Genomic DNA, 27392 nt, shown 5'->3' with positions numbered 1-27392 from the left:
GGGCCAAATTCAGTTTTGGAGAAGATTACAAGGGACCACACTACAGTGATGAGCAGGGCCAAAGGCAAAAGGAGGTGGGGCCAAAAATATTTATTCATTTATTTAAAATATTTCTTGGACGCCTTTCAGGGCAGAAGCGGCTTACAACAATAAAATACATAAAACAATTAAAATATTAAAAGTGATAAAAATATAAAAGCAGTAAAAGCAACAACAAAAGCCAACGATAAAACCAACAATGATGTTAATACAACTACAGCCCCCAGTATATTGAAGCTTAAAGCTCTTATTGCCAGCAACTCAGTCTTAGGAGAGAAATTTCAACCTTGCAGAATTGGGGGGAAGGTAATGTGGAAAAGCTGGGAAACCACCAACTAATCAGCAGTCAGGAAAGTGGTTGAGGCCAAAGAAGGGGTGTGGCCTCCTGAGGAGCCCCAGAGGGTCAGATTTGGCCCCCAGGCCTGAGGTTTCCCACTCTTGATTTAGACAGACCAGTCTCATACCATCACAATATTAAGCACTAGCAGCAGATTTGCATATCAAGTTTAGCTTTGTAGCACTGAAAACACTGAACTGTACAGTACACACAGGAATTAACATTCTCCCATGCTGTGGATTCTTACATTCATATTACACATCTGTGAGTGAGTAAAGCTTGGGCAATATCCAACGGATATTCTGCAAACTCAAATAGCGCTAGCGGAGCTCCACTGAATCTTTCTGTTGTGCAAGCATAATGTGCAACCAGTTGAACAATTTACGCTAGTGGAATAACACAGTTGGATACAGCTTCTTGTCTTTGAAAGCATTTCATTCGTTCCAAAAGAGAAAGTATTTCAGTGGAGGGGTGTGTGTTTTTCAGTGTTCCCCCAAAATTCCAATAGTTCTGTTGGAAAATTTGAAAAGAAGTCCTCCAGGGGGAAATAGGAAAAATATTTTTCCCCACCCCAATTTTTTTTTACCTTGAGGCCTTCACATCTCTAGGTGTGCAGCTTGTTTTTGATGAGATCAGGTCTGAAAATTGGGGGTGCTCCTTGTTAGATGTGCAGATGAGGAGTGCCTTTTTTCAGCTTCAGCTGGTTCACTAACTACAACCCATCCTGATGAAGTTGGAGCCTGCCATGGTCATTCATGTCCTTGTTACCTCCAGATTAGACTACTGTAATGCTCTCTACATGGTGCTGTCCTTATAAAGGGTTCAGAAACCACATCTGGTGCAAAATGCTGCAGCGAGGGTGCTGACTGGAACTAAGCTTCTTGACCATGTTACGCCGATTTTGCATGATCTCCGCTGGCTGCTGGTTTGTTTCCGTGCTCAGTTCAAGTTGCTGATGTTAACATTTAAAACCCTAAACAGCTTGGGACATGGGTACCTTAAGAAAAGTCTTCTTCCATATGTTCCTTCCTGCATTCTCCATTCATCATCAGAAGCATTAATCCAGCCCTTGACCCCACAAGCACAGCAGGTAGCCACTAGGAGTAGATGATTTTCTTTAGTGGCACCCACCCTGTGGAATACCCTGCCAGGTGAAATTCATCAGGCTCCAGCACTCTGTTCCTCCAGACACCCGGTTTGAAAGGCTTTTCATTGAATGCTCTCTTGGTTTATATTTATTTTGTTTACACAATCCCAATTTTTTTGTGCTGTTCCAAGAAAATGTTTGCTGTTGGTTTATGTGTGTTTTTAATCATTTTTGGGCAGGGTGAATGTGATGCATGTTTTAAAATACTGTATTTTAAAAAAATATTTGTTAGCCACCTTGGGTTAGATCCTATTTTGTCCTCCACACTGCAGACCCCTGCATGTGCCCCAAATCTGGTCTGCGGGCTACAGGATGGGTGGGGTAAATCCATTCCACTAGTGGATGACCCTTTGAATTTCTTCTTTAAAAAATAACCTTTAAAACAGATAAATGAATCTTTCCAATCCATCTTTCTCAGACACTATGTTGCTTCTTTGGAAGAGAAAGAAAAATCCAAATTCTTTAAAAACTCTAATTAGGTCCAGAACAAAGTATAAATGTTTTACAAGACAATATGTCTCTCAATACACTGCAGAGTTTTGATGCAATGTTAGATTTGTGTGTGTGTGTGTGCAAAATTTTAATATAGGTGACGTATCTAAATCTGTTTCATTTGACTACTTAAAGTGGTACTTAATGCTTGTATTGTCACTGAAACCTATATTTTATTTGACATATACTTTGTTCACTGTGCTATATCTGGGGTATCTGACTTGGGATGTCAAGTTTCAGGCAGACAAATTATCATATGCCTGCAATAATTGAAAAAATATGCATGAGAAACTTAGTTCTCTGAAAATTAGCTTGCGTAGTAAGTACAAATCCTGGGTCATAGTAGACTGTTAGATTCTCTTTCCATGTCCTCACTGGAATTCACTTTATTGTTCTACTGGGATGTTCTCTGGAATAATTGGAGAACTGCTTCCTTAATGGTCCTGTTTCAAGCTTTCTCTTTTTCATTTTAATTTTCCCTCTGAAGCAAGCTCTTAGTTCTTTATTGCTGCTTTGAACGATGGCCCTGCTGTAAGAATACCTGCTGTACAGAAACACCAATATCTGAAAATGCATCTGTTTCCTTTTCCAAATGTTGTAATATCTCAGCTGGGACCAGTAAGGCCAGACTGGACCAATTTTTAGTGTGTTGCAGTACAGAAAGAATTGGTACACAACATCCTGTTTATCTGTATGGCAGATCCCTTCAGTTGCTATTGTTATAAAAAGAGCAATGTTGAGCTACGTCAGATATAGCAGTTGCTATTTTTAAAAGATTTCAGTAAGAAGTACAAGGATAGATTTGCTTGCAAAAATCTATCATAGCGTGGATATTGAAGATGCTTGTCAGCTTTCAAGTCTTCAGTGGTGTATGTGTGTTTCTCTCCCTCTCTCTCTCTCTCTCTCTCTCTGTGTGTGTGTGTGTGTGTGTGTGAGAGAGAGAGAGAGAGAGGGAAAGAGAGAATATAGCATTGAATAACCAACCAACTGCAGCAGTTGTACATGTTGGTTCTTTTTCAAAAGACATTTTAATTCTGCATTGAAAACACTTGAATACCAGCTAACTTACAGGTGCAATATTATGGCATGACCCTGTTCCCAACCAGTGATTGGAAAGCCTATAAATGATATGGACCCAGAGGCAGCAGTCTTCCAAGTCTGGCTGAAGTTCAGTCTGGGGCTGGGCGTGGGGAGGACAGCCAGAAAGCCACCTGAGCGGGACTAAGTGGCCTTATAGCAGACCACTACTCTGTCAGCTCTAACTGATGCAGGGTCTCCTGGGCTTCAGGCAGGGGTCTTTCACTGATCCTTTTAACAGGACATGCCTGGGGCCTACAGGCAAAGCATGTGCACTACCATTGATCTGTAGGGTGGCCAGGTTCCTACTTCACAGAAACTTGTGCTTGAAGGGCTCTTAGAGGACTGTTCTCTCTTTGAAGGCATCCTCTACTTCCGGGGTACAGAACCTCAGGCCCAGGGGCCAAATATTCCTGTCAGGGGGTCCCAATCTGGTCTTTTGGAGATTTCCCAGAAGACCACCTCTTTCCCCCAACCACCAATCATTCCCTTCCTCAGGCTGGGAAGGAACGTGCTTAAGTCAGGGGTGGGGAACCTCAAGCCCAGGGGCCAAATTTGGCTTGCCTGAGGTCCCAATCCAGCCTTCCAGGTTTCCTCTAGTGGCCCCCGCCCCTTTCCGCTGGCACCGACCATTTGGTGGCTTCCTGAGTTTTGTGCAGTTTTCCCCACCCATCCTAAAAGTTTGAGAATTAGTTACTGGCAGTAAATACTTTAAGCTAAAATGTGTGGGTATTTTTGGTAGTTTGCCCATGCCCATTTTGCCTTCGGCCCCACTCACCCTGGAACACAGCCCCTGAGAGCTTCTCCGAAATGGAATTTGGCCATCTGGATGAAAGAGGTTCAACAATTCTGCTGCAGAGCAAAAGCAGATTTAAACAACCATTAGCTTTCTAGCAGGTATGCTAGATCCTTGGGGAGATTTAATTCGCATAACACTTAGAATGCTGTTTTGCCTACATTTCCAGGCATTGCTTTTTCTGTCTTTAATGCACATTTATCCGTTCATTCTTTAGCATGTAGCATTCCTTTCTCGATCTCTTGCTGCCACATTCTTTGAAGCATCTGTTGTTGCCAAGGAGAATAACTCTCTGCAAGTGGTGATGCAGTTCATCAAACGAAGCCCCAAGATATTGAATATACCCAACAGTAGCAGCTCAAATTGAAGTCCAGCATGAAGCAATCAGTGGGGGCAAAACTTTTACTTGAGGCTTACTTAGAATGTAAGGTTTCTTGATTAGCATTCGTGAACCCAGAAATTGGGAAACAGCCCATTCAGAAAGATAGCGATTAATGTGATCGTGTACTCTCTGACAATATAAAGGTTATATTCTCATGGCTTTCTATCAGAAATGGCACTGGTCTGTGGCCAAGCTCCTTTACACAAGATAATACTAGTAGTATTATCTCATTGGAAATTGTTGGGTTTGTGGTGCTATTTAGACATTCTTTCACACACCACAGTAATTTCTATCTATTGCTAATAGCTTCTGTAGTGCTTGATCATGTAAACGCATCTGATAGTTTGCCATCAGTGCTATAACTGCCAACATTAAATGGGTATATATAGCCTGTCACATCCCAAGAGCACAAGGTGAATTACTGTATTACAGAAATACTTTATACCAGAAATAGTATTGCAGAAACACTCTAAACCAGGTGTCATACACAGGGAGATGAAAAGAATTGTGAATGTAACAGCAGCACTTGGGGTAACTCTTGAACTCAAGGGTGAAGTGATCAGCTTTGTTATTAAGAATTTTCACAGTAATGGCTCCCCTTTTCTAGTCTTTTCAAACGCTGTTTCATTTCTCTTTAATTAAACCTTTCACAACCCTTGAGATGAAATTTGGCCGTATTTTGAAGAACCATGTGAGTCCTACAAGTCTCTGACTCATTTCTTACGTAGCCTGGGAGGACGAGGCCGTGACTCGCTCCTGCTGCTGAAGCTGCCTAGAGACTATTTGGGTGGGGCCTTGTTTAGGTTTTGTGGCTAGGGTAACATTTAGCTTTAGATGAGAGGTATTATTTTCCCAGCTATTTAGATTATTAATTTGTTAGGCCTTAGTATGAATTATGATTGGATTGTTTAATCTTAGTGTATATTTATTATGAGATGATTAGCCTATTTGTATGACTATTTAATTTTTATTAGGACTTGTAATTGCTAAGGAATTACCTGGAAATGTTGTATTTTATTATTTCATTTTTTCTGATATTGCTGTAAGCCACTTTGACCATGGCTTTACCATGGAAAGGCGGCATGCAAATAAACTGATGATGACAGCACACAAGAAACTACATTTCTAACCAAAGGTAGTTCCCCCCCCCCATGCCCCTCTCCCATTTTACTTATTGTAAAGTACAATCCTGGTTTTGCTGAACTCAGTAGAACTTTGTCAAGATTTCACTGTAGGCCTTGTTCCAACATGGTTCAGTGTTCCAAAAACAAGCCACAGTGAGTCCTAGGGCCTGCGTGCTCTGCATTCCTTCTCTGGTGTGTCTGAAAGGAGTTTGGAAATGTTTGCTCTGTGTTTATAGCCATAATAGCTTGCCATAATATCCGAGCCCAAGCAAACTGGTTAATCATAACTATGGTTTATTGAAACACACCACCTTCATAACCCATGGCTTGAACCTGGCTGTTTCAACAAACCATAGTTAAAATTAATCACAGCTTGTATGACCCACTAAACTATTAATCTAAACTGGAAGCAGAAATGATCTCCTCGGAGGTGTGCTGGTGAGGAGTGCACAAGCTCAAGGCTCATTGTGGCTCATTCTTGTATTGCAAAATTGTGGTTTAGCGTCATTTATTTATTGTTTTAAAATGTATACTGGCTTTCATCTAACGATACCAGGGCTATATACAAAATATGATCTTAAAGTCCTAATATACAATAAAAACAATAAAAGTATCAACTATAGCAGCCTTCTCCAACCTGGTGCCCTCCAAATGTTTTGGACTACAGCTCCTAAAATTCCTGACCATTGGCCATGCTGGTTAGAGGTGATAAGAGTCAAAGTCCAAAACGTAGGGGTGTATGAACCCCACTGACCGTTCTGGATGGCGGCGTCCACTGTGTGGGGAGACGATCTGACCCTCCCCCCAGAATCCTGCCCAGCCAGTCCTCTCCATGGTGAGTCCGTGGAGCCTTCGGCCGGGCCCATCTACAGCTGGACTGCTGTCTGCTGCGGGGCTGCTGTGGCCGCCATTTGCACCCCTACATTAGGCCGTGATAGGCTATGTATATATTTACGTAGCCTATCACAGCAAAGAGCAGTGACGCAAATGGCAGCTGTTACGCCATTTGCGGCCCTGCTGTTTCCGTGATAGGCTACATAAATATATATGTAGCCTATCACCGCTAACACAGGGATGCAAGTGGCGGCCGCTACGCCATTTGCATCTCTGCGTTAGCCATGATGGGCTACGTATATATTTACGTAGCCTGTCACGGAAAGAGCGGGGATGCAAATGGCGTAGCAGCTGCCATTTGTGTCCCTGCTCTTTGCCATGATAGGCTATGTAAATATTTACATAGCCAACCATGGCCATGGGCAGGGACGCAAATGGCGGCCACTACACCGGCCGCCATTACGTTCCGCAGCCCGGCGGCGGATAGAGACAATGACCTGGAGCAGCCACCACCACCAGGTAGGGTCCGTCCCAGTGGGATTTGGGGGGGTGTAGTCCGTTCCGCCATGGACTCCAGGGAGCCAGATTCCTAAGAATCCGGCCTCATTGGAGTCCGTGGCAGATTTCTCCACCATCCCTACCAAAACGTCTGGAGGGCACCAGGCTGGGAAAGGTTGGAACTACAGCAATAAAAGGCTGGAAATAGCATAAAATAGACAGCTTGTATCAACTTTAATAAACCAATTAAAATGCCTAGGTAAACAAAAAGGGGTTTGACCTGGTGAAAAAAGGATATAATGTTGGTGCCAGTCGTACCTCCATGTCCAAATGCAGCCACAATCTTTCCACAGACCAGGAGTGCAAAAAAATAAAATAAAAAAATGACTGCACGTTTTGGTTTGGTTCTAAGGTCATTTATTCCAGTGCAGATAGGTTGGGCCCTCAAGTCATTCAAATTTCAAAGCATGTAGTGTGGATTGAAATGGCAGAAGTGAGCTGAGCATACAAGTGTGATTCACGGCACAATCCTATACATATCTACTCAGATGTAAGTCCTGCTGTGTTTGATTGGCTTTCTTCCAGGACAGTGGTTGTTGGAGTGTAGCCCCAAGATGGTGAAGATACTTGTAATGACTTATTGGAGCGGGCCAAGGCATACCCTGCACAAGGAGACCCCACTGCAGCTGTTTCACTCCCAAGGCCACACACCTCTCAGCCAAAGCAGCGAGGGGAACAGCCGACAGGCTGTTTGGGAGTGGCAGCAAGTGGGGGAGGCCAGGCAAACAGTTGTTGCTACCATGCAGCATGTCCCAGAAGTAGCAGGGACCCGCTGCTCCGCTGGCTAGAGTCCTGGGGGGTGGGGCTGCACCAGGAGAGCATACTTATTGAGGCAGCATTCAGGCAGAGAGGAGGACAGGGAGAAGATGGAGGAAGCAAGTCAGAGACAAACATTGACTGAAGGCCGACAAGACACAGAGGATTTGGAGGAGGGAGAAAAAAAACCACGTGGAGGACAAGGACTGTAGGCAAGCCGAGGGAGGGGACAAAGACCAGATGAAAGAAACGTTTCAACCCCTAGCCTAAGTCCTGCAGCTGTTAGTGCTTTGGGAAGAGGAATAAGTGCAGGGGCTGTAAAGATGGAAAAGAGAGAGGGGTGAAGAAACATACACTGACTGGGCAGGAAGAAACAGAGCCGAAGGCTGCAGGTGATGGGAAACCTGGCCAAAGAGCTGACTCAGCTCCAGAGCGGATGAATTATTGGGTGAAAGTCGTAAGCAGCCTGAGCCCTTATCCTGGGGAAACTGCTTATCTGCATCCTCAGTGTAGGTGTGAGAGTGGGGTTAGAAAAGCCTGTCTCGAGGAACAACTCCAGGGGGAGGGCAAGGCAAAAGAAGTCTTGTCTTCAGAGGTAATTTCCCCCACAGACTTGGAAGACGGTGAGAACAGAGGAGCTTATCTGCCTACAAGCCAAGAGGCACAACTTTAGAGAGACTTTGCTGGAAGGAACTTTGTTGTAGCGGTTCCCTGGCTTGGCAGTGTGTATTTTGTTTTGTGTGGACTGTCAGTGATGTAACGTGACACCTTTTGAGCAGTAAATTTAAGTTTCAGCAAGAGTTTGTGGTCACATGCTCTACATACCACAGGATGGCACATACCACCAGTTTGGATGGCTTTAAAAGGGGGTTGGACAAATTCCTGAAGGAAAAGACTTTCAGTGGTTACTAGTCCTGATGGCTATGTGCTACCTCCAGTACCAGAGGCAGTGAGCCTGTGTACACCAGTTGCTGGGGAACGTGGGTGGGAGGGTGCTGTCGCACTAATGCCCTGCTTGGCCACTGTGTGAACAGAATGCTGGACTAGATGGACCTTTGGTCTGATCCAGCATGGCTCTTCTTATGTTCTTGTGGAAGCAATGGAACAAGGGGAATTTGATGTGCCTCTTCCAGTGGACCCGCCAACAATACTGCATATCCTTTAAAAAAAAAATACCAAATATTGAACATCCCATGCATTTATAAAGGCCTTCTATCTTTTTGTTATACTTCACTTGCATAATTAACATGTGTACAGTCTAATGGACGGGGCTTTTTAAAAAGCCAGAGAGATAAACTTATTGTTAATGGTTTCTTTTTCTTAGGGGGGGAAAGGGTTTTACAGTTTAGGCATTCCAGATAAAATTTCATTATATGGGATCTTTGATCCCCTTTCTCTAGAGCAGCCCTCCCTCATGTAAGTACCCTCCAGATGTTTTGAATTTCAACTCCCATCAGCCCCAGCCAGCATGGTCAATGATTTGGGGTGATAAGACTTGTAGTCCAAACCCACGGAGGGCACCAAGTTGGGGAAGGCTGCTCTAGAGAAAATGGAGAATGTGGGGAAGAGAATTTAGTTCCTGGTGCCTTCTTCAGGCACTAAGACATACTTTGGAGACTGGTCAGTCACCCACATGGAGCTTCCTAAACTCTTACCTTGATATTTCTTGAAGTATGAGTAGAAAAAACCTGAAACAATGTGGTATAGGAGTACCCCACACGAACTGTTCACTAGCCAAATTCATGGCCAATGCAAGACTCGAAACAGGAACTCCTGCTGTTTAGCCACTATATTATACACATTATTTGGGTAGAATTAACCTGAAGTAACTACTTGCCTTTTAGTTATGGAAGTCCACTCTAACCTTTCTTTCTTCCATCCCAGCCCCTTTGGGCAGGTAGCTGAAATGTCTACAAAGCATGCAGTCTCAAGCATTGCCCAAATCTAGCGTATATGTGTGTGGAGTTATGAGGGAGTTTAATTTGCAGCTAGCATGAAAAAGCCAAGAATATTTTAATTGACCAATGGGTGATAGTGTGTTCATTGTCAGTTGCCTGGCAAACCCATTGCGATCAGCAGAGCAAGATGCAATTTTCTGTGGGGTGCAAGAACAGGCCTTTTAATGAGCTTCTGCATTAACAGATTGCTATAAGTCGGCAGCCTGGCAGGGAATAATTAGTGTGTAACTTTGGATTGATGCTAAATTAGCATCAAGAGCCCAGTTGTTATTTGTTTTTGAGGAGTGGCTCGCTGCAGCTGGTCATTTGCCCAATTACGCAGTGGCTTTGCACTTAGTCTTGGAAATCAGCTGTGGATAAAGGGATCAGACAAACATGACTTCATCAATGGGCAAATATGAAATGATAAATCTTTACATATAAGGGATCAAAGTGTGAAATGTTGATGCAGGAAATATCTTGTCTGACAATCTAAAATGAATCCCTTGTTCTTACTGCATCAACCCATTATTGTTTGACCTGCATCGCGTTTATTTGCGAAACCTTTTCCCTTTTAGTGATAGAACTTAATAATAATTGCTCAATTGCTTTTGTATCTGCCTTCCAGTGAGATACAAGCCTCTTATTCAATCCTTGGAAAATCTTCCCACTCCCTCATCTTTCCCTCCCCCCCCCCCTGCCACACACACACACCAACCTTCTGTTGCTACCTCTCTGCCACCTTGCACCTGTTATTTCCTTTCCCTGCCAAATTCTCTACAATAGATGTATGGCCTGTCACAAATGTATTGTAGATATCTGGCAGCTTAAGGATGCCACTCAATCTCATCCTCTCTCCAGATGAGACTCAATGCCTCAGCCAGTAGGCTGAGTGGGCCAGAGGGCATAAAGTAGCCATGTGTCCTACTTTACAGAGAGTCCTCTATTTGAAGGTGTCCTCTATTTGAAGGACTGTCTGGTTCATATCCAATTTAAAGATAAAGAGTCATAAGAAGGGAGATCAGGGGCCTTGAAGTTGCCCATCAGCTGTTAGCACCTGGACAAGAGACTGAGCAGGCCCACAGGTTACCTAGTCACAGTCTTCCCTGCTATGGTGAGATCTATTGTATTTCTATTTAAATTGTAGTAAATATTTCCAAATTTATATTTATACATACTATATGAGCTTCTATGGAAATCTGAGTCCTCTTTTATCCTCTTGTTTTGGTGATGCTTAAGTGGCCACCCTAAGAGGGCACCTTCTCCTGCTACTTACATCCAGGCACGTTACATGTGCTGGGAGCCAGACAACTGGCTACATACTATTTCCCAGTTCATGTAGCATATTGTACAGCTAGTCCGCGGAGCTCCACATGATAACAGTTGGTGTGAGCACTTCCCAACATGTTCTAAGAGAACTGCAACCACACCAGTTCAGTCCCCCTTTGTTTGTTTTCCTCTTTCTCTCTCTCTTACTTTTGGAGTTTTCTATTCATGTGGTTACATTTTGTCTAGACTAGTACAACCATGTCCAAGCATTCCCACATATCATGCTCCATATAGATACTGATTTATCCTAATGGCAAGAGCAATTCTCTCTTGGATCGGTAGAAGAGATGACATTTTAAAGGAGCCAGAGTAGTGCTTCATTCATCTCCTTCTGTGCCCACCCGGCTTCCTAGCAAGCTCTAAGGAGAAGCACCCAGGTGACAATGGAGGTGGATATCAGGGAGACAGGTCACAGCCCTCTTCCCCCCATCATCTACCTTTCAGCAAAGGACAGTATGCTACTTCCTTCCTTCAAGAAGGATTTTTAGGGAGTCAGAATTAAATGGTGCAATAGGTATGAGGAAGGGATGGGACGAAGATTGCCAAAATTACTGTTTGGGGTGATCCTTGTAGGGAGTGCGGGGCGCAAATTCTGCTCCTAGATGGGAGGGAAGCAAAATTCAGGGGATGGCTTATCTTAGAAAAAGGGTGGTAAGTGTTATTTTCTTTTCTGGGTTTTGTTGTTGATGTTGTTGTTTTGCTTATTTGCTTTTGGCTATGGTGGCAGTGACAGCAGAACTTGCAGACCTCTTTCTTCAGTAGCTCAGCCACCATTGTCTTCCCTCACTTCGATAAAGTGAGATATATTGTGTTTGAAATATGTTGTTTCTATTTAAATTATAATAATTGTTTCTGAATCTGTATCCATACCCATTATGCATGTGGAGAGAATTACATGCAGAGATATTCCATTCCCCCCACTTTTGCTTGGCACCTTTCCCATAATCCAACCTGCTTTTGCAATTCAAAAGTGATTTTTCTTGGCTATTAGTACTTGGGGTGGCCATGTGTCCTACTTTACAGGAGACAGTCCTCATAGTGGAGTGTCCTTTGTTTAAAGATGTGGTCTGTTTGAGGGAGTTGGCTAGGCCAAATCTGGTTTAAAGATAAAAACCCGTAAGACAGGAGCGCAGGGGCCTTGACGTTGCGTATCTACAGTTAGCACCTGGACAGCAGGCTGAGCAGGAACACAGGTCACCTGGTCACATTCTTCCCTACTTTGGTGAGATGTGTTGTGTTTCTGTTTAAAATATAGTAATTATGTATACATTTGCATCCATACATATGAATTAGCATAGATAAATTTAATGCAAATCAGTGTTGTCATTTGTCCTTGTTATTTGGCAATGCATTTCCTCTTCTTTGGTGATGGTTAAGTGGCCACCCTAGACCTGAAACTGTTCTGGGTCTGGACATGTATCATACCAGGAGGAAAGCCTCCCAAGGTCTACTATGTCCTTCCTCCTGGTGTTTTGTGCCTTGGAACAACACTGCATCCAGGCCCAGAGCACAGAGGAGGAAGAAGACCGTGGCGTCTGAGCTGCCAAAGAAAGAGCTACAGACAGGACCAAGAAGGAAAGAGGGAGGGAGAGGGAGAGAAAAGACTCATTGTTCTGTTTCTAAGGTTAAGTCCTTCCAAATATGGTGATTTTTGGCCTGCGCTGGCACCTAAATTTTGTAGCCCATGAGAAAGACTGTAAAATTCAGTCCTAGAATGATGTCTGCCAGTTGTATATTGTAGGGGCTAGAGACAGTCTATTCTCTGTCTCTGGACATTTCTTTTGGGGGCTGCGAGGGTGGGGATTTAATACACTCATGAGCTCCATTTTAGATGCTGTTTGCAGCATTCAAGGTAGTGTGTCAGTGTTTGGGCTGATGTCCCTGTCACATGCCATTCTCAAACGTTCAGTCAGTCCAAACTGCTGTGTGGATAGTTTGCTCAGAGACATTCAACATGGCTATATTTAACCCAGATAAAATGTTGTACCTAATCCCCTCCTGCCTGCTTCTCAAATAACTGTTTGGTTGGCTCCAGGAAGGCTTGTTTAGCTCTTTGTCTCTTGGCTGTGCTTAGAGTGAAGGAAAGGAGGACTGGGGGGATGGGCGGACAGACACACACACACACACACACACACACACCTACGTCAAGAGGCTAAAAATGGACCAAACCTTGTCAAGAGCAGGATTCTCTCCAGAGAGTGCCACTGCTTCCATTGAAAGCCGAATAGACATGGACACAAAGAGAGCTGGATGGTGAGAGAATTGAACCTCCATTTCAGATCTCATTCAGCCAAGAATGAGATTCTCATTCTATGTGGAGCAGTGCTTAAAAATGGTTTAGAAACTACAGTTAGTACATAATGTTCCAACTGTCCATGTGTGAATGCGGTGCTTCCTGATGGCATTGTGCAGCTATTCCGTCTTTTTTTTCTTAAGAGATTAAGAAAAAAGACCAAAGAGGTGGTTGGAAAACACCAGGTTGGGGAAGACTCATCACAGGAGGGTTACAAGTGAAAGATGACAACATCTAGGACTCCTGTAAAATTCTGTAAATGAGGCAGCATGATGGCACAATAAAAGCCCCATCTCAAATCACCCTGTGTCAACAAAAGCACATTAGACTGGTGCTGCCTGTTTACTTCTGAGCACAGTTTAAAGTCCTGTGACTCTCTCAAGTGCCATAAGGCTTCTGCCTCCCAGAAAGATACACTGACACTCACTGTAATTTACAGGGTTAGACCCTGCTTCTCCTATTTCTCGCCAGTCAGGTGAACCGTGTGAAGATCAGATGTGAGCCTTCTCAGTGGTGGCACCTTGGTGGTTGAACTTGCTTAATAAAAGCCTGCCAGAGACAGGAGGGGAGGGGAAGGGAAGGGAAGGGAAGGGAGTGGGCAGGGTCCATGGAGGGAGCCCCAGCCTCCACAGTTCAGATGGGCAACCTGTGTGATCCATAAGGTGCCCTCTCCTGCCCTAGATGGTGACAACAGATTGGCCAGCATGGGCAAGGATGGCAGAAGATGCTTACATGCTAGGTTAATGCAGTAATGTGGATGTATGACCGGCATCCTTTAAGTAAACTGCCTTGCCTTCCTGTTTGTACAGTTTTATTTGCTATAATGGGTAGGCATGTGGAAAGACCATATGTTGCAAATTACTTTGTTCTGAGCTAGAATGTTGAAGGCTAGCTCCCACCTAAATTTCCCCCCATATAATCTTTTGCAAACGCAGCAATGACATTAAACACAGTCAGCATGTTTGTGTGTCTTTTATGTTAGATTTCCAAAATTACTTAGGGTGCACCCAGATGAGGGTTCCTACCACTACCAGTTAGAAAGCATTTTCCACAATAAGAAAAAAGATGGAAGAAATGGTGGAAATATACTGGGGGGGTATTAGTGGAAGACAACACTGTCTGAACTCCCCATAAAATTCTGTGAATGAGGCAGGCACTATAAAAGCCTTGTTTGAAAGCACCCTTAGTTCATAAGGTGTGTGGCTAGTGACATTACATAGTTTAGGGTGCAGTCCTTTCAATTGCACCCTCACTGCTCAGAAGCCTTCAAACTCGGAGGCTTCCAAGATTCCTATGCCCTGCTGGGCTGAACCTAGCAGTGAGGGAGGAGTGGCAGAGGCAATTTTCACCTCCCCTTCCCATTCTCCGTGTTTGGTGATTTTCACTAGTGAGCGTGCTTCGAAGGGGAATGGAAGGAGGCTGGAGGAGGCTCAGGAGATCTTGTATCCTAGCCTCTCTGGTCTGCTCCCCTCCCTGCCCACCAGAATTACCTCCTCCTCCAAGGTCATTTTTCCAACCTTGGAGAGGCAGCCGGTGCAGTTCTCTGTGAGGGGGCGAGGTCTGGGGACGAATTTCCAACTTCCCCTTCTGAGGTCAGAGCATTGTGGACATAATTCTATCTGACTGGAGTCAGGAGTTTCCTCTTACTGTTCTGTTCTTGTTCAGAAAAGACAATAAAGTTCTTGTCTGGCTTCCAGACTGGTGTGCCTTCTAGGCCTTCCATGACATCAGGTGTGCAATTCCTTGTCAGTTGTGCAAATCAAGAGGCATTTGGTGGTTTCAATATTTGTCTCCTTACTGCATGCCTTTCTAATATCCAGTCAACAGATCTTGTTTTCATTTGGTTTTTCTTAGGTACTGCTATGTGGATACTTGTTAGCAATGACTGATGTGGAATCTACATATGCAGATTTCATTGCTTCTGGAAGAACTGGGAGAAGGAATGCCCTTCATGATATCCTCGTGTCCTCCACAAGTGGGAATTCTAGTGAATTATCCCTGAAGTTATCAGAACTTGATATAAACAAAACTGGTACGTATTCAACTTTGTAACAGTTATAGAAAAACAGTAATATTAAATATCATTAGTGGGAGGGGGGCATCATTCATGGAAACAGTGTTTTGACCTTTGATGTTGTCCATTTATCTCTTTACCTGATTACTTTATGTGTGTGCTTACGTACTGTTGTCTGGTGTATTCATAGATCAGTGATGGGCAAATTCATGGAATATGCTGCTGTATTAAAAAAAATTAAATCATCTCTGCTTCTTTGAATTAGTGCAGGCCAGCACAATTTGTGATCCACACACCTGGTATTTGACAGGTCCCCTGTTTTTGCAGCCTTGGAGGTGAGTCAGGTGGGGGCTGTTATGTGGCTGGTGAGTTTTGGTTGACATGGCAGATCACAACTTATACAAGCCTGAATTAGAGCAAATATTCTCTATCATTTAATGTACTTCAAGGCAGGGGCATTGCTAGGCCTGGGCCCATGAGGTCCTGGTTCCAAATCTATTTCTCAGGGTCCCAGATCTATTCCACAGAGTCCTGAGTGTCCTTTGGTGCATTTTTTTTTCTCAGCTTAATTGCCATGCAGGGTAAACTCTCCCCTTCCCACATGCTGCCACATACCCCAATCTTCCCTTGCATGGCAATTAAGCTTAGAAAAACTTCTTCCATTTGTTTGGGATGATCTGGGTCAGGGTGCAAATTAATCAAATAATTTATTTTATTTGAGATTATTTAGATGAGAAATTAATTGTCTGGACTTGCCTCCTGAGAATTTTAAATAGATCCTAGAAATTATTTTTAAATTTGCATATCTAGATATAAATGGGCTTTTGCAGATTTTGCATAGATATTTGTCCTACAGGCTTGGGTCCTGAATCTTTTAAGTGCCTAACAGCATCCCTGCTTCAAGGACTCCAACTGATAAAACTCTTCCCATCTGATATGAATACAGTACCCCAATATCTCTCTATAGGGGACATGAACTCCCTGATATGAACCGGTTTCATAGCAGTCGTGAGGACCATCCAGCAGCCATTCCAGCAGGCTGTATGGAGGGAGAAGAGAGGGTGGAGAGGGAGGAGCAGGGCTGTTCCACCAGCCCTGCTGGAGATGTTCTTCATGGAGGCTCCTCCTCCTGCAACTGGCACCAGTCCCAGCCAGCCATTCCAGCAGGCTGTACAGAGAGAGATGAGAGGGAGTGTTTGGCCATTGCACTAGCCCTGCTGAAAGCCCTCCGTCTTGAAGGCTCCTTGTGATTGTACGCCTGCAGGCAAGAACTGTCTTGTTTAATTAATGATAAATAAGCTGCCGCTCTGGGAGCCTTTTTGGCCAAGGAAGTTGAATATGAATCCTTCAAATAAATAATCATAAATAGGCCCATCTGCTTAATAAGCTCGGCAGCGTTATCAGGCATATGGACCATCTGCTGTAAAGCCCCAGGAGATCCTGAAGCAGAGTGGCCTTAGAGCAGTGGTAGGCACAGCAATCATCTCTGTCTGCCCACTGGCTCCATGTAGATGGGGCTCTCCAGATGAGAAGGACAATCTTCTCCCCCGCCCCCTCTTGCCCTTTGTGCCTCTGAATGGTTTGCATACTCTTAGGTACCACAGAGAGGAAGAGCAAAGGTAGGGAAGAGACTGTACTCTCCATATGCCTGAAGGGCAGGACCAGACCTACCACTAAGCAGAGTAAATGGCGGTGGATTTACTCAGGTGGTGGATGCCGCAGGAGCGGGATGGCGAGAAACAGCAAGTTGTTGGAGAACAGAACTGTGTATGCCATGCAGCCTGTTCTCAACACAGGAACATGGAAGCTGCCTTATACTGAGTCAGAGTACGGGTCCATCTTCGCCCAGGATTGTCAACACAGGGTTTCAGGCCGGAGTTTCTCCAGCCCTACTTGGAGATGCCAGGGATCGAACCTGGGACCTTCTGCATGCAAGGCGGGTGCTCTACCGCTGAGCCATGGTCCTTCACCCACTTAAGCTAGCCTGCCGCCCTCAGGTGTGGTAGAGGATGCTATCCCATTACCAGTGTTGGAAGCGACATGAAGTTGCCAGTCCAGTCAGCTGCTAGAGGTGGGGAGGCTGACTGGACAGCAAAATGTTAAGGAGCAGCAGAAGGGAATAGAAGAGAATATCCTTCTGTCCATCTGCCAAATCCTTGTGTTGTGTGTGTGTGATTGTGAAGGTTTGTGTAGTGAAAGTGTGTGTGAAAGAGTAACAGTATCTATATAGAGCTGGTACAAGTGATGCCCAGCAGCCACTGCTGTGACAGCTCCACTTAAGCCTGGGATTTCTTGGTTTAAGAGAGACTGTTTGGGAGGTGGTTATAATCACCTATGCCTTCTGGAAGCCACTCTCTGGAAGCAGCTTCCAGAGAGATCCACCAATGAGTACCTGCAGAGTGGATGGACTCTTGAGGACAAAAGGGTGTTTTCCCTCCTTATGGCAAATTTTCTTGAGTTCCATTTGTCTTATAACTTCTTCATTCTTCAGAATGGTACTGAGAGAAGCTTGTGCGTGGAAGTGGGTTGTTGTTCTCATTCAATTCTTCCATATTTTACAGTAATTCTAGCAGAACAATAGGCTAGGTGACACAGGCTTTTGAAGACTCCAACATGTCTTGCATGTGTGAATGGGCCTTGAGAAGTATAAGACCACAGAACATGTGCATCTCCTCAAAGTGGTACATAAATTAGTAACCTCAAGACTGGATTACAGCAACACGCTCTATGTGGGGCTGCCCTTGAGGCTGGTCCAGAAGCTGGAGCTAGTGCAGAATGCAGCAGCTTGGCTGTTTTCGGGAGCTGCCCCTTTTCAGCGTGTAACTCCTCTGCTGAGAAAACTGCACTGGCTGTCGCTACCGGGCCAGGTTTAAGGTATTAGTACTCATGTACAAAGCCCTAAACAAGGCTTTGAGACCAGGATATCTGAGAGGGCGCCTTCTTCTTTACCAACCTGCCCAGTCACTGAGGTTATCAGAGAGCTTGCTCCTGGTGGTTCCACATGGACCTATGGCCCAGCTGGAGTCCACCAGGAAGAGAGCCTTCAGCATGGTGGCCCCCTTCCTGTGGAATTCCCTGCCTTTGGAGGTCAGGCAGGGGCCAACCTTGTGTTGCTTTTGATGCCTCCTGACAACGTCGTCATTCCAAGAGGCTTTCCCTGAGTGACCAGCTGTGGTTTATTATGTCCATCCGTTCTTTTAAAATGTTTTAATTGTTTTAATTATGGGATTTTATTCTTTTATCGTGCTGTTCACTGCTCTGAAATCTTTGATGTGGAGCGGTATATAAATATTGTAAATAAAATAAATAAATAAAAATGCAGTGCTTTTCAATAACATCAAGTGTAGCAAAACATAGGGCCATCTCAAAGTGGATCAGCAAAGTCTGGGGGCACTGTAGCAGTGCTTTGGCTCCTCCCCATTGCCTCTCTGTGAAGCCCCATTGGCTGCTTCCCTGCTCCAGCAAATGCCTCAGCAGAAAAGTGGCTGGCACAGCTCTCCAGAGAGCTCATCCAGCCCAAATGTTTTGCTCTGAGACAGCCTTCCTCAAAGTGGACAAGGCTTTCTGGATGAGGTCGCCTTGAAGATCACCTGTGCTGCTATGGCACAGATGATCTCCAAGGCTACCTTACCCAGAGTCAAGCAGAAGGACCCCTCAAAGTGAGGCACTGAGGTGGAGATGGGGGAAAGAGAAGGAGTGTGGCTGAGGCTAAGGCCGGAGGAGGGAGGGAAGAGGAGGAGGGCAGCTGCTACAGTATAGGGGGAAGAGAGGAGGAGGGTGGTGGCTGCAGTGGGAGGGGGGGAAGAGGAGGAGGAGGGGGGCAGCAGTGGCTGCTGTACCCTGAAACATCAAAATACCTGGAGATGGGCCTGGATATACAGCTCAATGTGAGCTAAACTGTGGAATGAGTAAAAGTATGTTTACGTATCACCATTCTCTCTCTCTCTCTCTCTCCCCCCCCCGCCTCAAAAGAGGAATATGTTTACTTCCTGTAAATTATGTAATTACTATGCACAGCTGTTTTTATACCATAACCATTCCCTGTTGATCACGAAGACTGTTGAACTTCCTTCCTCCTGCTTCCACTGCCAAAGGATTCCACATCTATCTGTCTATTCTAAAAGGCAATTCATATATTATGGCAGTAGCATAGGAATCACTTCTGTGTGACTTCTTCCCAAGCTGCTGCCAGTAACATTTCCATCCAGGGTGGTTGTGAGGACAATGAGATCCAAAAAGACACATGGGATAAGGTAGAGGGGGGATGACTTAGTTCCTTGCCACCCAGGCATTGCCAACATAATGGGGCACATCTGGGGTCTTCTGGATCATTTCTACACTATTTCACTGAGCAGAGTACCTTTGCAGTTTATATCTCATTGTCCTCCCAACAACAGCTCAGTAATTTGGGCTAATGTGTGGGAGTTCGTGATTTGCCTAAGGCCAAACTAAATCCTCTTATCTGCTGGCCTTTGAAGCAATGAAATTTGCAAATCTCAATTGGATCAATGTGGACACTCTTTCACTACAGCTTATCTTCGTTGTTTCTTGCAGAAGGGGAAGGAGATGCACAGAGAAATCCCACCGAACAAACTGGGGAACCCCAGGGGGAAGCAGCAAAACAAGAAAGCTGACGTCCCACTCTGACTGACAGCAGCAACTGTGGGATGTTTTCCAACTTCAAGAGCCTGCTGGAAAAAACTTGTATCTTGTGAGCAAGCTGACTGAACAAAAAAAATAAAAAATGGATGGGTCTCGTTACTCGAACCTGCACAACCCAGTCCTAAAAAGGGGAAAGCAGGTGGTAGCCACAGACGGAACTTTCTCTACCTCTGTTAGCAATGGTTGAGACTTTGTTGCTGATCTCGAGACTCTCTCAACAGATGGATCTCATCACAAATGGCCACCTGATGAAATGCCCATAAGAGGTAGAGCAAACTAGATCTTGTAGCAAATGGCCTTCAACTCACCAGAGGCTTGAACTGCATTGTATGACAGTGGTTTCAGTGATCTTCAGAGGTTGTCTGGCTAGAGTGTTCACCTATTAAAATCACCTGTAAAGGAAGCACTGTTGTTGTTTTTTTTAAGAACTCTGCTTCTGTGTTTTTCAGCTCTATTACTTACAATGTTTTATATTGTACAATTTAGATGCTCCACACTGCCCCTTCTCAAAATGCTTATGAAGGCAACTTCTGTGACTGTGAATTTTTTCTACCACTTGTTTTGAAAGGGCTAGGGTTCTTGTTTTCATCTTTTTCTTTTTGCATAGTGTGGTGGTGTGCATTCGATAGATTCTAAAGTCAACTGCTAAACTGATGAAATTGCTAACCTAGTTGTTCATCAGCATTCTATCACAAGATGAACATACAATGTAACTAACGTATAGTCTGGCATGTCTGGTGTTTTCTCAGTACAGTTAGGTCACTTCGCTTGTAGTTGGTTGGAAATCCAAGATTCAAACAGAATAATTTCTTTTGTCTCATCCTTTAAGGAACTTAATTTTGTAATTTAAAAAAAAATCTCTTATTAGTGCTGAAGTTTTAAGAGTAAACTTATCAGTACAATTTAAAAGGAGAAATGTTGCACTGGGGGCTGGTGAAAAGTAGAAAACCCCCAGAAAGTTGATAAATACTTGGTCCCTGAAATGAAGCATATATTTATTCTAGTTTTTAGAACTGAGGTCTTCTCACCTCTCCGTTGTCGAGGTTGGAGCAAAAAATGAGTATTGCTGTGGCAATCAAGTGGACACCAATCAATGAGTTTTTGTTGTTTTCCCCAAGCCCTAATGTTTGTTTTTCTTTATTAAGGAAGTGATGTCATGTTTTCTTTTTGTTTCATATGTTACGCACTTTTTAAAAACGTTTGTAAACTTTACTGAAGGATTAGTGTACTTTTGCTTTCTAGTAAATTTGAACATTGGTCAATGAAATATCTTTACTGTTGTGGCCATGGCTGTTGTTCCTACAATATGTACGTATTGTGGTTAGTTGTCACATAGAATTTTTTTGGTGTGAGATGTGTAAACTCTCTGATCAGTACTGAGTTGAGTAATTAGTGTTAATAAATAACGAACCAGCAGTATGTCTATGGCTCATTAGCACAGTTTGCTCCCCCTGCACCTCTGGTTGTGTAGAAGCACTATTCCTTGATACTTCACTAGCTATCAAACACAGCCCACTTATGATCAAAGTTTGACTTTTGACATGCACATCCTAATTAAAAATGAGGTTTCCATTTTGGTTACCTGCTTCACTTAGTTTTCATCTTACGATGTGTTGCTTCTCCCATCACATCTGGATGCAAAAAATAACATCTAGCCCAACCTTCCTCAACCTGGTGGCTTCCAAATGTTTTGGACTACAGTCTCTATCAGGCCCAGCCAGCATGACCAATGGCCAGGGGTTATGGGACTTGCAGTCCAACAACATCTGGAGGGCAACAGGTTGGGGAAAGCTAATTTAACCTGTTTAGACCAGGATCAAGAAAATAATTGAATCTGTCTGATTGGTAGCTTCTAAGACCAATGAGAGAAGAGGTGTACCTCCCACACATGTAAAGGCAGTGTTGGGCAGAACATAGATCATAGTCTATTGGGTGCTTTTTGGTAGATCACTCACTGCCTTCTGATTGCTGGGATCCTTGCAAAGATTACTGGACTATACACTTATTTTCTTAAGCAAAAGTGAAGTTTAAAGATGACTTAAAACAGATTAGGTATGCCAACTAATAACGATATCCTAGGCATGCAGAGTATGCTTGTGTATACATGGATAAACACGTTTGTAGACCACAGAGATGCAAGTTCTTAAAACAACAACCATGCAGGACTGAAGTCAGCCAAGGTACTAGAAGTAGCTGTGGGAGTAAGATAAGGTCAGAAAATGGAATGGGAGGTGTCAAAAAGAAAATGGGAAGAAGTGAAGAAGAAACAGTCATGGACTTAAAAGCTTCTGCCAAGTGCATTTTATTAGAAATCAAACACAATAAAAATGTTGCTTGTTTATTGTGTCCTAGCCAGTTTCCTTCTAGGTGAATAGGCAGTTTCAAGACCATTGGTTCCTCAGTCTCTTGGAGAAGAGTACCCCCACTTTCCTACCATACCTTTGCATACCATAATGCTAGGACAAGCTTTCAGGAAGCCTGAATGTTTAAGGGGCCATTAATGTCTACCTCTTATTTTCCCCCCAACTCCTTTCCCCTTCAACGTTTAATTTTTCCTGTCTTGGTTTTTTAACATTACTTGATTACTTTTTACAAGGGGAAAGAGGTTCTTCCTGTTGTCTCTCCTTCCCAGCTCATCAAGATCTGGGGTAAAGGTATCTCCACTTCAACCTTAAGAAAGTTGGCATATGGGTTACGGCTTTAATCTTGACTTAGTGATCAGAACACACAAATGGATTGTGTTCTCAGAGTAGTCTGAGTTGCTTTTGGAAGCATCTCTACCTTTTCTTTAAATAAAACAAAAATGGTGCACAGATAAAAAGGAGGGCAATGGAAATGGAAAGTAGGCAACCCATAGGAGAAAATTTCAGTAGATGCAACTTTTCTCACCCTGCAGCTTCAAAAGCAACAGATGACATGTGTGTGCTCTAAATGTAGCACACGTGGCAAAATTGCAGCCCTCCATTGTACGAAATCACTGTTGAGACACAAAGTGGTTAGCAAGCCTTACACAAATTTAAAAACTTGTGTGAATGAATGTACACTGTGGCTACACTGTTACCTAGATCCTGGATGCTTGCAGAATTTATAGCAGTTCCACCCACCAGTTCTGTTTGTTTTTGGATGCAAATTCCAAACAAAAAGGCAAGTGAAAACAAACAGATGGAGAAAAAGAAAATGTTTTAATACATTTTCCTCTTCTATTCCATCATACTAATTGATTAAACTCTTGCTTGCACATACTGTCGCAAGATAAGAGAGCAACAGACAAACAAAAATAGGTGTGCTAGGTGGTCCTTTCAGTTTTGTGAATAGTCATCATTCTAAGGGGCTTCAACTTAGACACAAGATAATAAGCCCAGTACCTAGAATTGAGTAGATTTACAGTGCAATCCTCTACATGTCTACTCAGAAGTAAGTCCTATTGAGTTCAATGGGAGTTAGCCCCTGCTGTATATACAATTTCAGCCTTATGATGCAATCCTATGTATATTTATGCAGTAGATCCTACTGTGTCCAGTTGAGCTAATTAGGATATATAAAATGTAACTTGCTCCTGTGAAATGGTGCACTGGATTGCATGCAAAAGATACAATGCGTACACTTAAGTCTGAAAGTCTAAGCACCATTCCTTAGATTGCATCCTAGTTTTTTGTATTTCATGGGTATTATCAGTGAACAGCCTCAAGGCAGCTTACAATTACAAATGAAAAACAATTTTAAAATCATACAACACAAAAGATCATAAAGCAGCAGATAATTTTTCACTGATTGCAGTTTCCATGCACTACCAAGTCATGTGTGTTCCAATCTATTATAACTTCTGGGTGGAAGCAGTTTTAAAGTTGTAGAATCTGTTTTGCAACATTTCCCCCCACCTTCTCTCCTATCCCACAATTGTTCTCTTCTTATTCCTTCCCTTTCTTCACATGTATTTTGATGGAATATGTGGACAGAAAATCAGTGGGGGCTTTTAAAACTATTTTCACCGTGCATCTACACAGCTGCACAGCTATGAATAACCCCACAATTCATTTTTAAACCTGCATTCCTCCACAGCTGCAAAGGTGTGCATGCCATTACCAGAATTAAAGCAATAGTGACCCTGAAACAGCACCATGACTTCCCACTTCTACAACTGTAGCAGTATACTCTGGCTTGTGGCATGTGCTCATGCTATAAACACACATGAGAAAACAGATGCAACCTTTCAAACTCTTCCTACTTCTCCCGCAATTTCAATACTAGGCATTGGTGAGTAACACTCAATCACGTTATATACACTGTGGATACCGTGTCTAGGGGAAAATATCGACACAAGTGAAAGGGGCTCCAGTGTAGATCCTCTTCAGCAGATAAGAGAGATAAACAGATCCAGGTTAGATTGGGACAGGGTTCGAATTATGAAGCCACCTAACATTTCTTCTACCCATTTAGCAGTGCAGAGATGCTGCAGGGAACAAGCTTTTATGCATTGGTTTTGTAGGCAACATGTAGCAAGAGCCAGCTTCCCTTGTTTACTTCCATTAAGTACTTGTGCTTACCCACATTAAGACCTATTTTGTTTTTTCATCATAATACGCCATGTAAACAGCAGAAGACATTGACTGCCAAACTCCCTAGAAGCCTCTCCAAGGTGGTTACTAGGTCCTGCAGGCTTTCTGAGTAATGAGTAATGTACTTTTGCAAAGACAGTCATTCCCTAAACAAGAGTTTCATTTATAGGTTAAACCTTACAAAAGGGGGGGGGGGCACATAACCTTTTCAGCCCCCAAGGATCTTGTTTGATGCTGGGTCAGGGTCTCGTCCACATGGAGCCACATATATGTGCACACACATGTACAGAGATGCACACACATGTGATCCGATACAGATCATTCCTCGCTGCAGCAGTGGTGAGGGAAGAGCAATTTATATGAGGATCTCTGGGGGGAGAGTGGGTAGTACAGGCAGCAGGAAGATTGGCTGGGGAAGGGGAAATTGGTGGCAGGGGAGTTCAGAGCACTCTTGGGGGGGGTAACAGGTTGTGCACTCCTACCTTACTGTATATACAGATACAGGTTGCTCTTGATATGTGCCACTTGTCAATTCCTTTCCCATGGGTCAGATCCTGCTTCTCCCCCTGCCCAAACCTATTTAAATTTGTTGAAATGTACAAATTAATCACTTAGGGCACAATCCTATTTATTTATTTCATTTCATTTCTATATCCTCCTATGCATGTTTAGACAGAAAAGGCCTACAACTCCCAGCCAGCAATGGTGGGAGTTGTAGGCCTTGCCTCTGTCTAAACATGTATAAGATTGCGCCCTTAATATCTTATTCCTGTTTGGAACTCTCAGTGAATTCCAATATTTAAAGGTACACTGTCCTCCTCACGAGGAAGAAACTGAGCAAGGCGCTCGACTTTCTCCACAGGTGTACTAATGCACAGAGCTGTACAAGAAATGCTCAAATGCAATATGTTGTTTCATTTTCCCTGTGAAAAATGTACATGCTCCTGCACCTTGCATTTAATCAACACACAGAAGGTGCAGGATTGCATCGGCTGTTCCTGCCCCAGCCACTGAACGTTCGCTGCCTCCGTGTGGGTGAAATAGAAGTATTCCAGGTCCTACAGGGTACTCTTGATCAAGGACCATGGTGCGCCCATGGTTTCTGGTCATGCATACAGGCCCTATGTGCATGCAGTTGGATGCCCGTAAGCCCTGTTTATTGTTCTTCCCAACATGCAGAGCTCGGGACCAGGGCCAGTGACCATACACAGATCCTGTTTCCCTCCACAAGTTGATTGAATACACAAAGGGAAGCATGAGAAACAAGCTCTTACCCAGTGTTTGTACAATGACCGCAGCTAAATAGTCTACTTCTTTGCTTTAAGCCCTCATCCCAAACACAAAAATATACACAAATATTTTTTGTGGGCATTTTACTACACCATTTTTCAATGTATACTGTGGTGGTAAAGTGCCCCACAACCTCAAATGTGGCTGTGGTGTCAAAAAATGTGTGTTTTAAACTGAAAAATATTAGAAATATTAGGAACATAGGATGCTGTCTCATACTGACCATTGGTCTATCTAGCCCAGTATTATTGACACTGACTGGCAGCAGCTTTCCAGGGTTTCAGGCAGGATTCTTTCCTAGCCCTACCTGGAGATGCCTGGGACCAAATTGGGGACCTTTCATATGCAAAGCAGGTGCTCTACCACTGAGCTATGGTCCCTCCCTATGGTCTCAACATATTGTTATATATATTAGAAAAGTATCGTAAGGTAAAACTTTAGCCAAACTTTATTATTATTAAAAACTAATATTTTGGTAGTGTAGGGTGTTTCTCGAACCCCATAGAAAACCTGTCTCTGGTGAGGAAAATGTTCCCCCAATGAAATCTCATGGGTTGTGCCAACTTACTGATAACAAAACAAAATAGGTTTAAGAAAATAACGTGTATAAATATATATATATAACAAAATTTTAACATAAAAACTAATATTTTGTACCAAGTTTAAAACAATAGATTAGCAGTCCAACAGTATATCACACGTACATAGTTGCAACACTGATTTCAAAATCAAAAAGGCTGTACAAGTATACAGTGCCGCTGTCCCAAACATATTTCAACCAAACTGATCCTCATCACTGGGAAAAATATAAACAGTAATTACAGCCCTTGTTAAAATGATCTTTTCATCATGTTTTCCACATGGAACCAGTAAATAATATCTATGCAAACTATCACCCTCATCATGCAGTTGGTAGCTGAATGCAAAACAGGGGGACAAGAACATTCCCTTCCCTACAACATTCAAAGATGATTAGTTCCTTCCATCTATAGCAGCCAGTTGCCATACCACAAAGAAATAAGCAGGACTGTTGTACAGAACAGGTTTTTTTAGATACTGGCACACCAGCCAACTCCTGTAAAAGACTTGGACGCGGTGCCCCCAGCTTACTGATACTCAGAGTACTTAAGCCTGCTTTTCTAGACCAGTTTTCTTTGGAAAGCCCCATGGAGCATTTTTACACCCCAGGACATTGGTTGTATTTGGGGCATAAAGACACCCCAATGGTAAAATCAGTACATTCTGAGGATGTATGCCCCACAGCAGGGGTGGGGTTCCAGAAAGAAAACGGTAAGTGAAAAGAGGCTGAAATTTGAGGACATCATGCAGGTGACAGAATGTAACAATGTCATCATGACAGAACTATGTTGCATGTCTACGTCTGTAAATTCTGCAGTGTGGAGTGCACTCAGGGAACCTTTATATCCCTACCTGATTGGAGGAGGGTTTTAAAATAAACAACCTAAAGACACTGCTCTAATTAACTTGCTTTATCCTACTCCCCAGCTACAAAATAGCAGTATATAAAATATTAAGGGAACAATCCTACACATTATTTAGACAGAAAAAAGCCCTACAACTCCCAGCGTTCCCCAAGAAACATGCTGGGAACTGTAGGACTTTTTGAGTGTAAATATGCATAGGACTGTGCCCTTCACCTTCTCTTTCAGGAAACCCTCTGCTTTCCTCTGGCCTCCTGTAGAACTGCACCGTTTAATAAGGATTAGATCCCTCACCACAGGCGCCACCTCCTGGAAAGGAAGTGAGGC

General features: G+C 43.5%; 1 protein-coding gene across 2 annotated transcripts in view; it reads left to right on the top strand.

The window, feature by feature from the left end:
* The window catches only part of PKIA (cAMP-dependent protein kinase inhibitor alpha), a 63314-nt gene extending 42119 nt beyond the window's left edge, over positions 1-21195 (top strand). For both annotated transcript variants that reach the window (XM_084849254.1, XM_084849255.1), the window contains 2 exons: positions 14956-15133; positions 19670-21195. In XM_084849254.1, the coding sequence (XP_084705380.1) occupies positions 14983-15133; positions 19670-19749 (231 nt within the window). In that variant the 5' untranslated portion in view covers positions 14956-14982 and the 3' untranslated portion in view covers positions 19750-21195. The remainder of the gene's footprint in view (positions 1-14955; positions 15134-19669) is intronic.
* Positions 21196-27392: the final 6197 nt, after the last annotated feature.

The sequence above is a fragment of the Heloderma suspectum genome, chromosome 4, assembly GCF_057233095.1.
Source record: "Heloderma suspectum isolate Gila_16-S chromosome 4, 16-S_ref, whole genome shotgun sequence".
Classification (NCBI taxonomy): Eukaryota; Metazoa; Chordata; class Lepidosauria; order Squamata; family Helodermatidae; genus Heloderma; species Heloderma suspectum.
The sequence above is the reverse complement of the archived record's forward strand: the minus strand, read 5'-3'. Positions and strand labels throughout refer to the sequence as shown.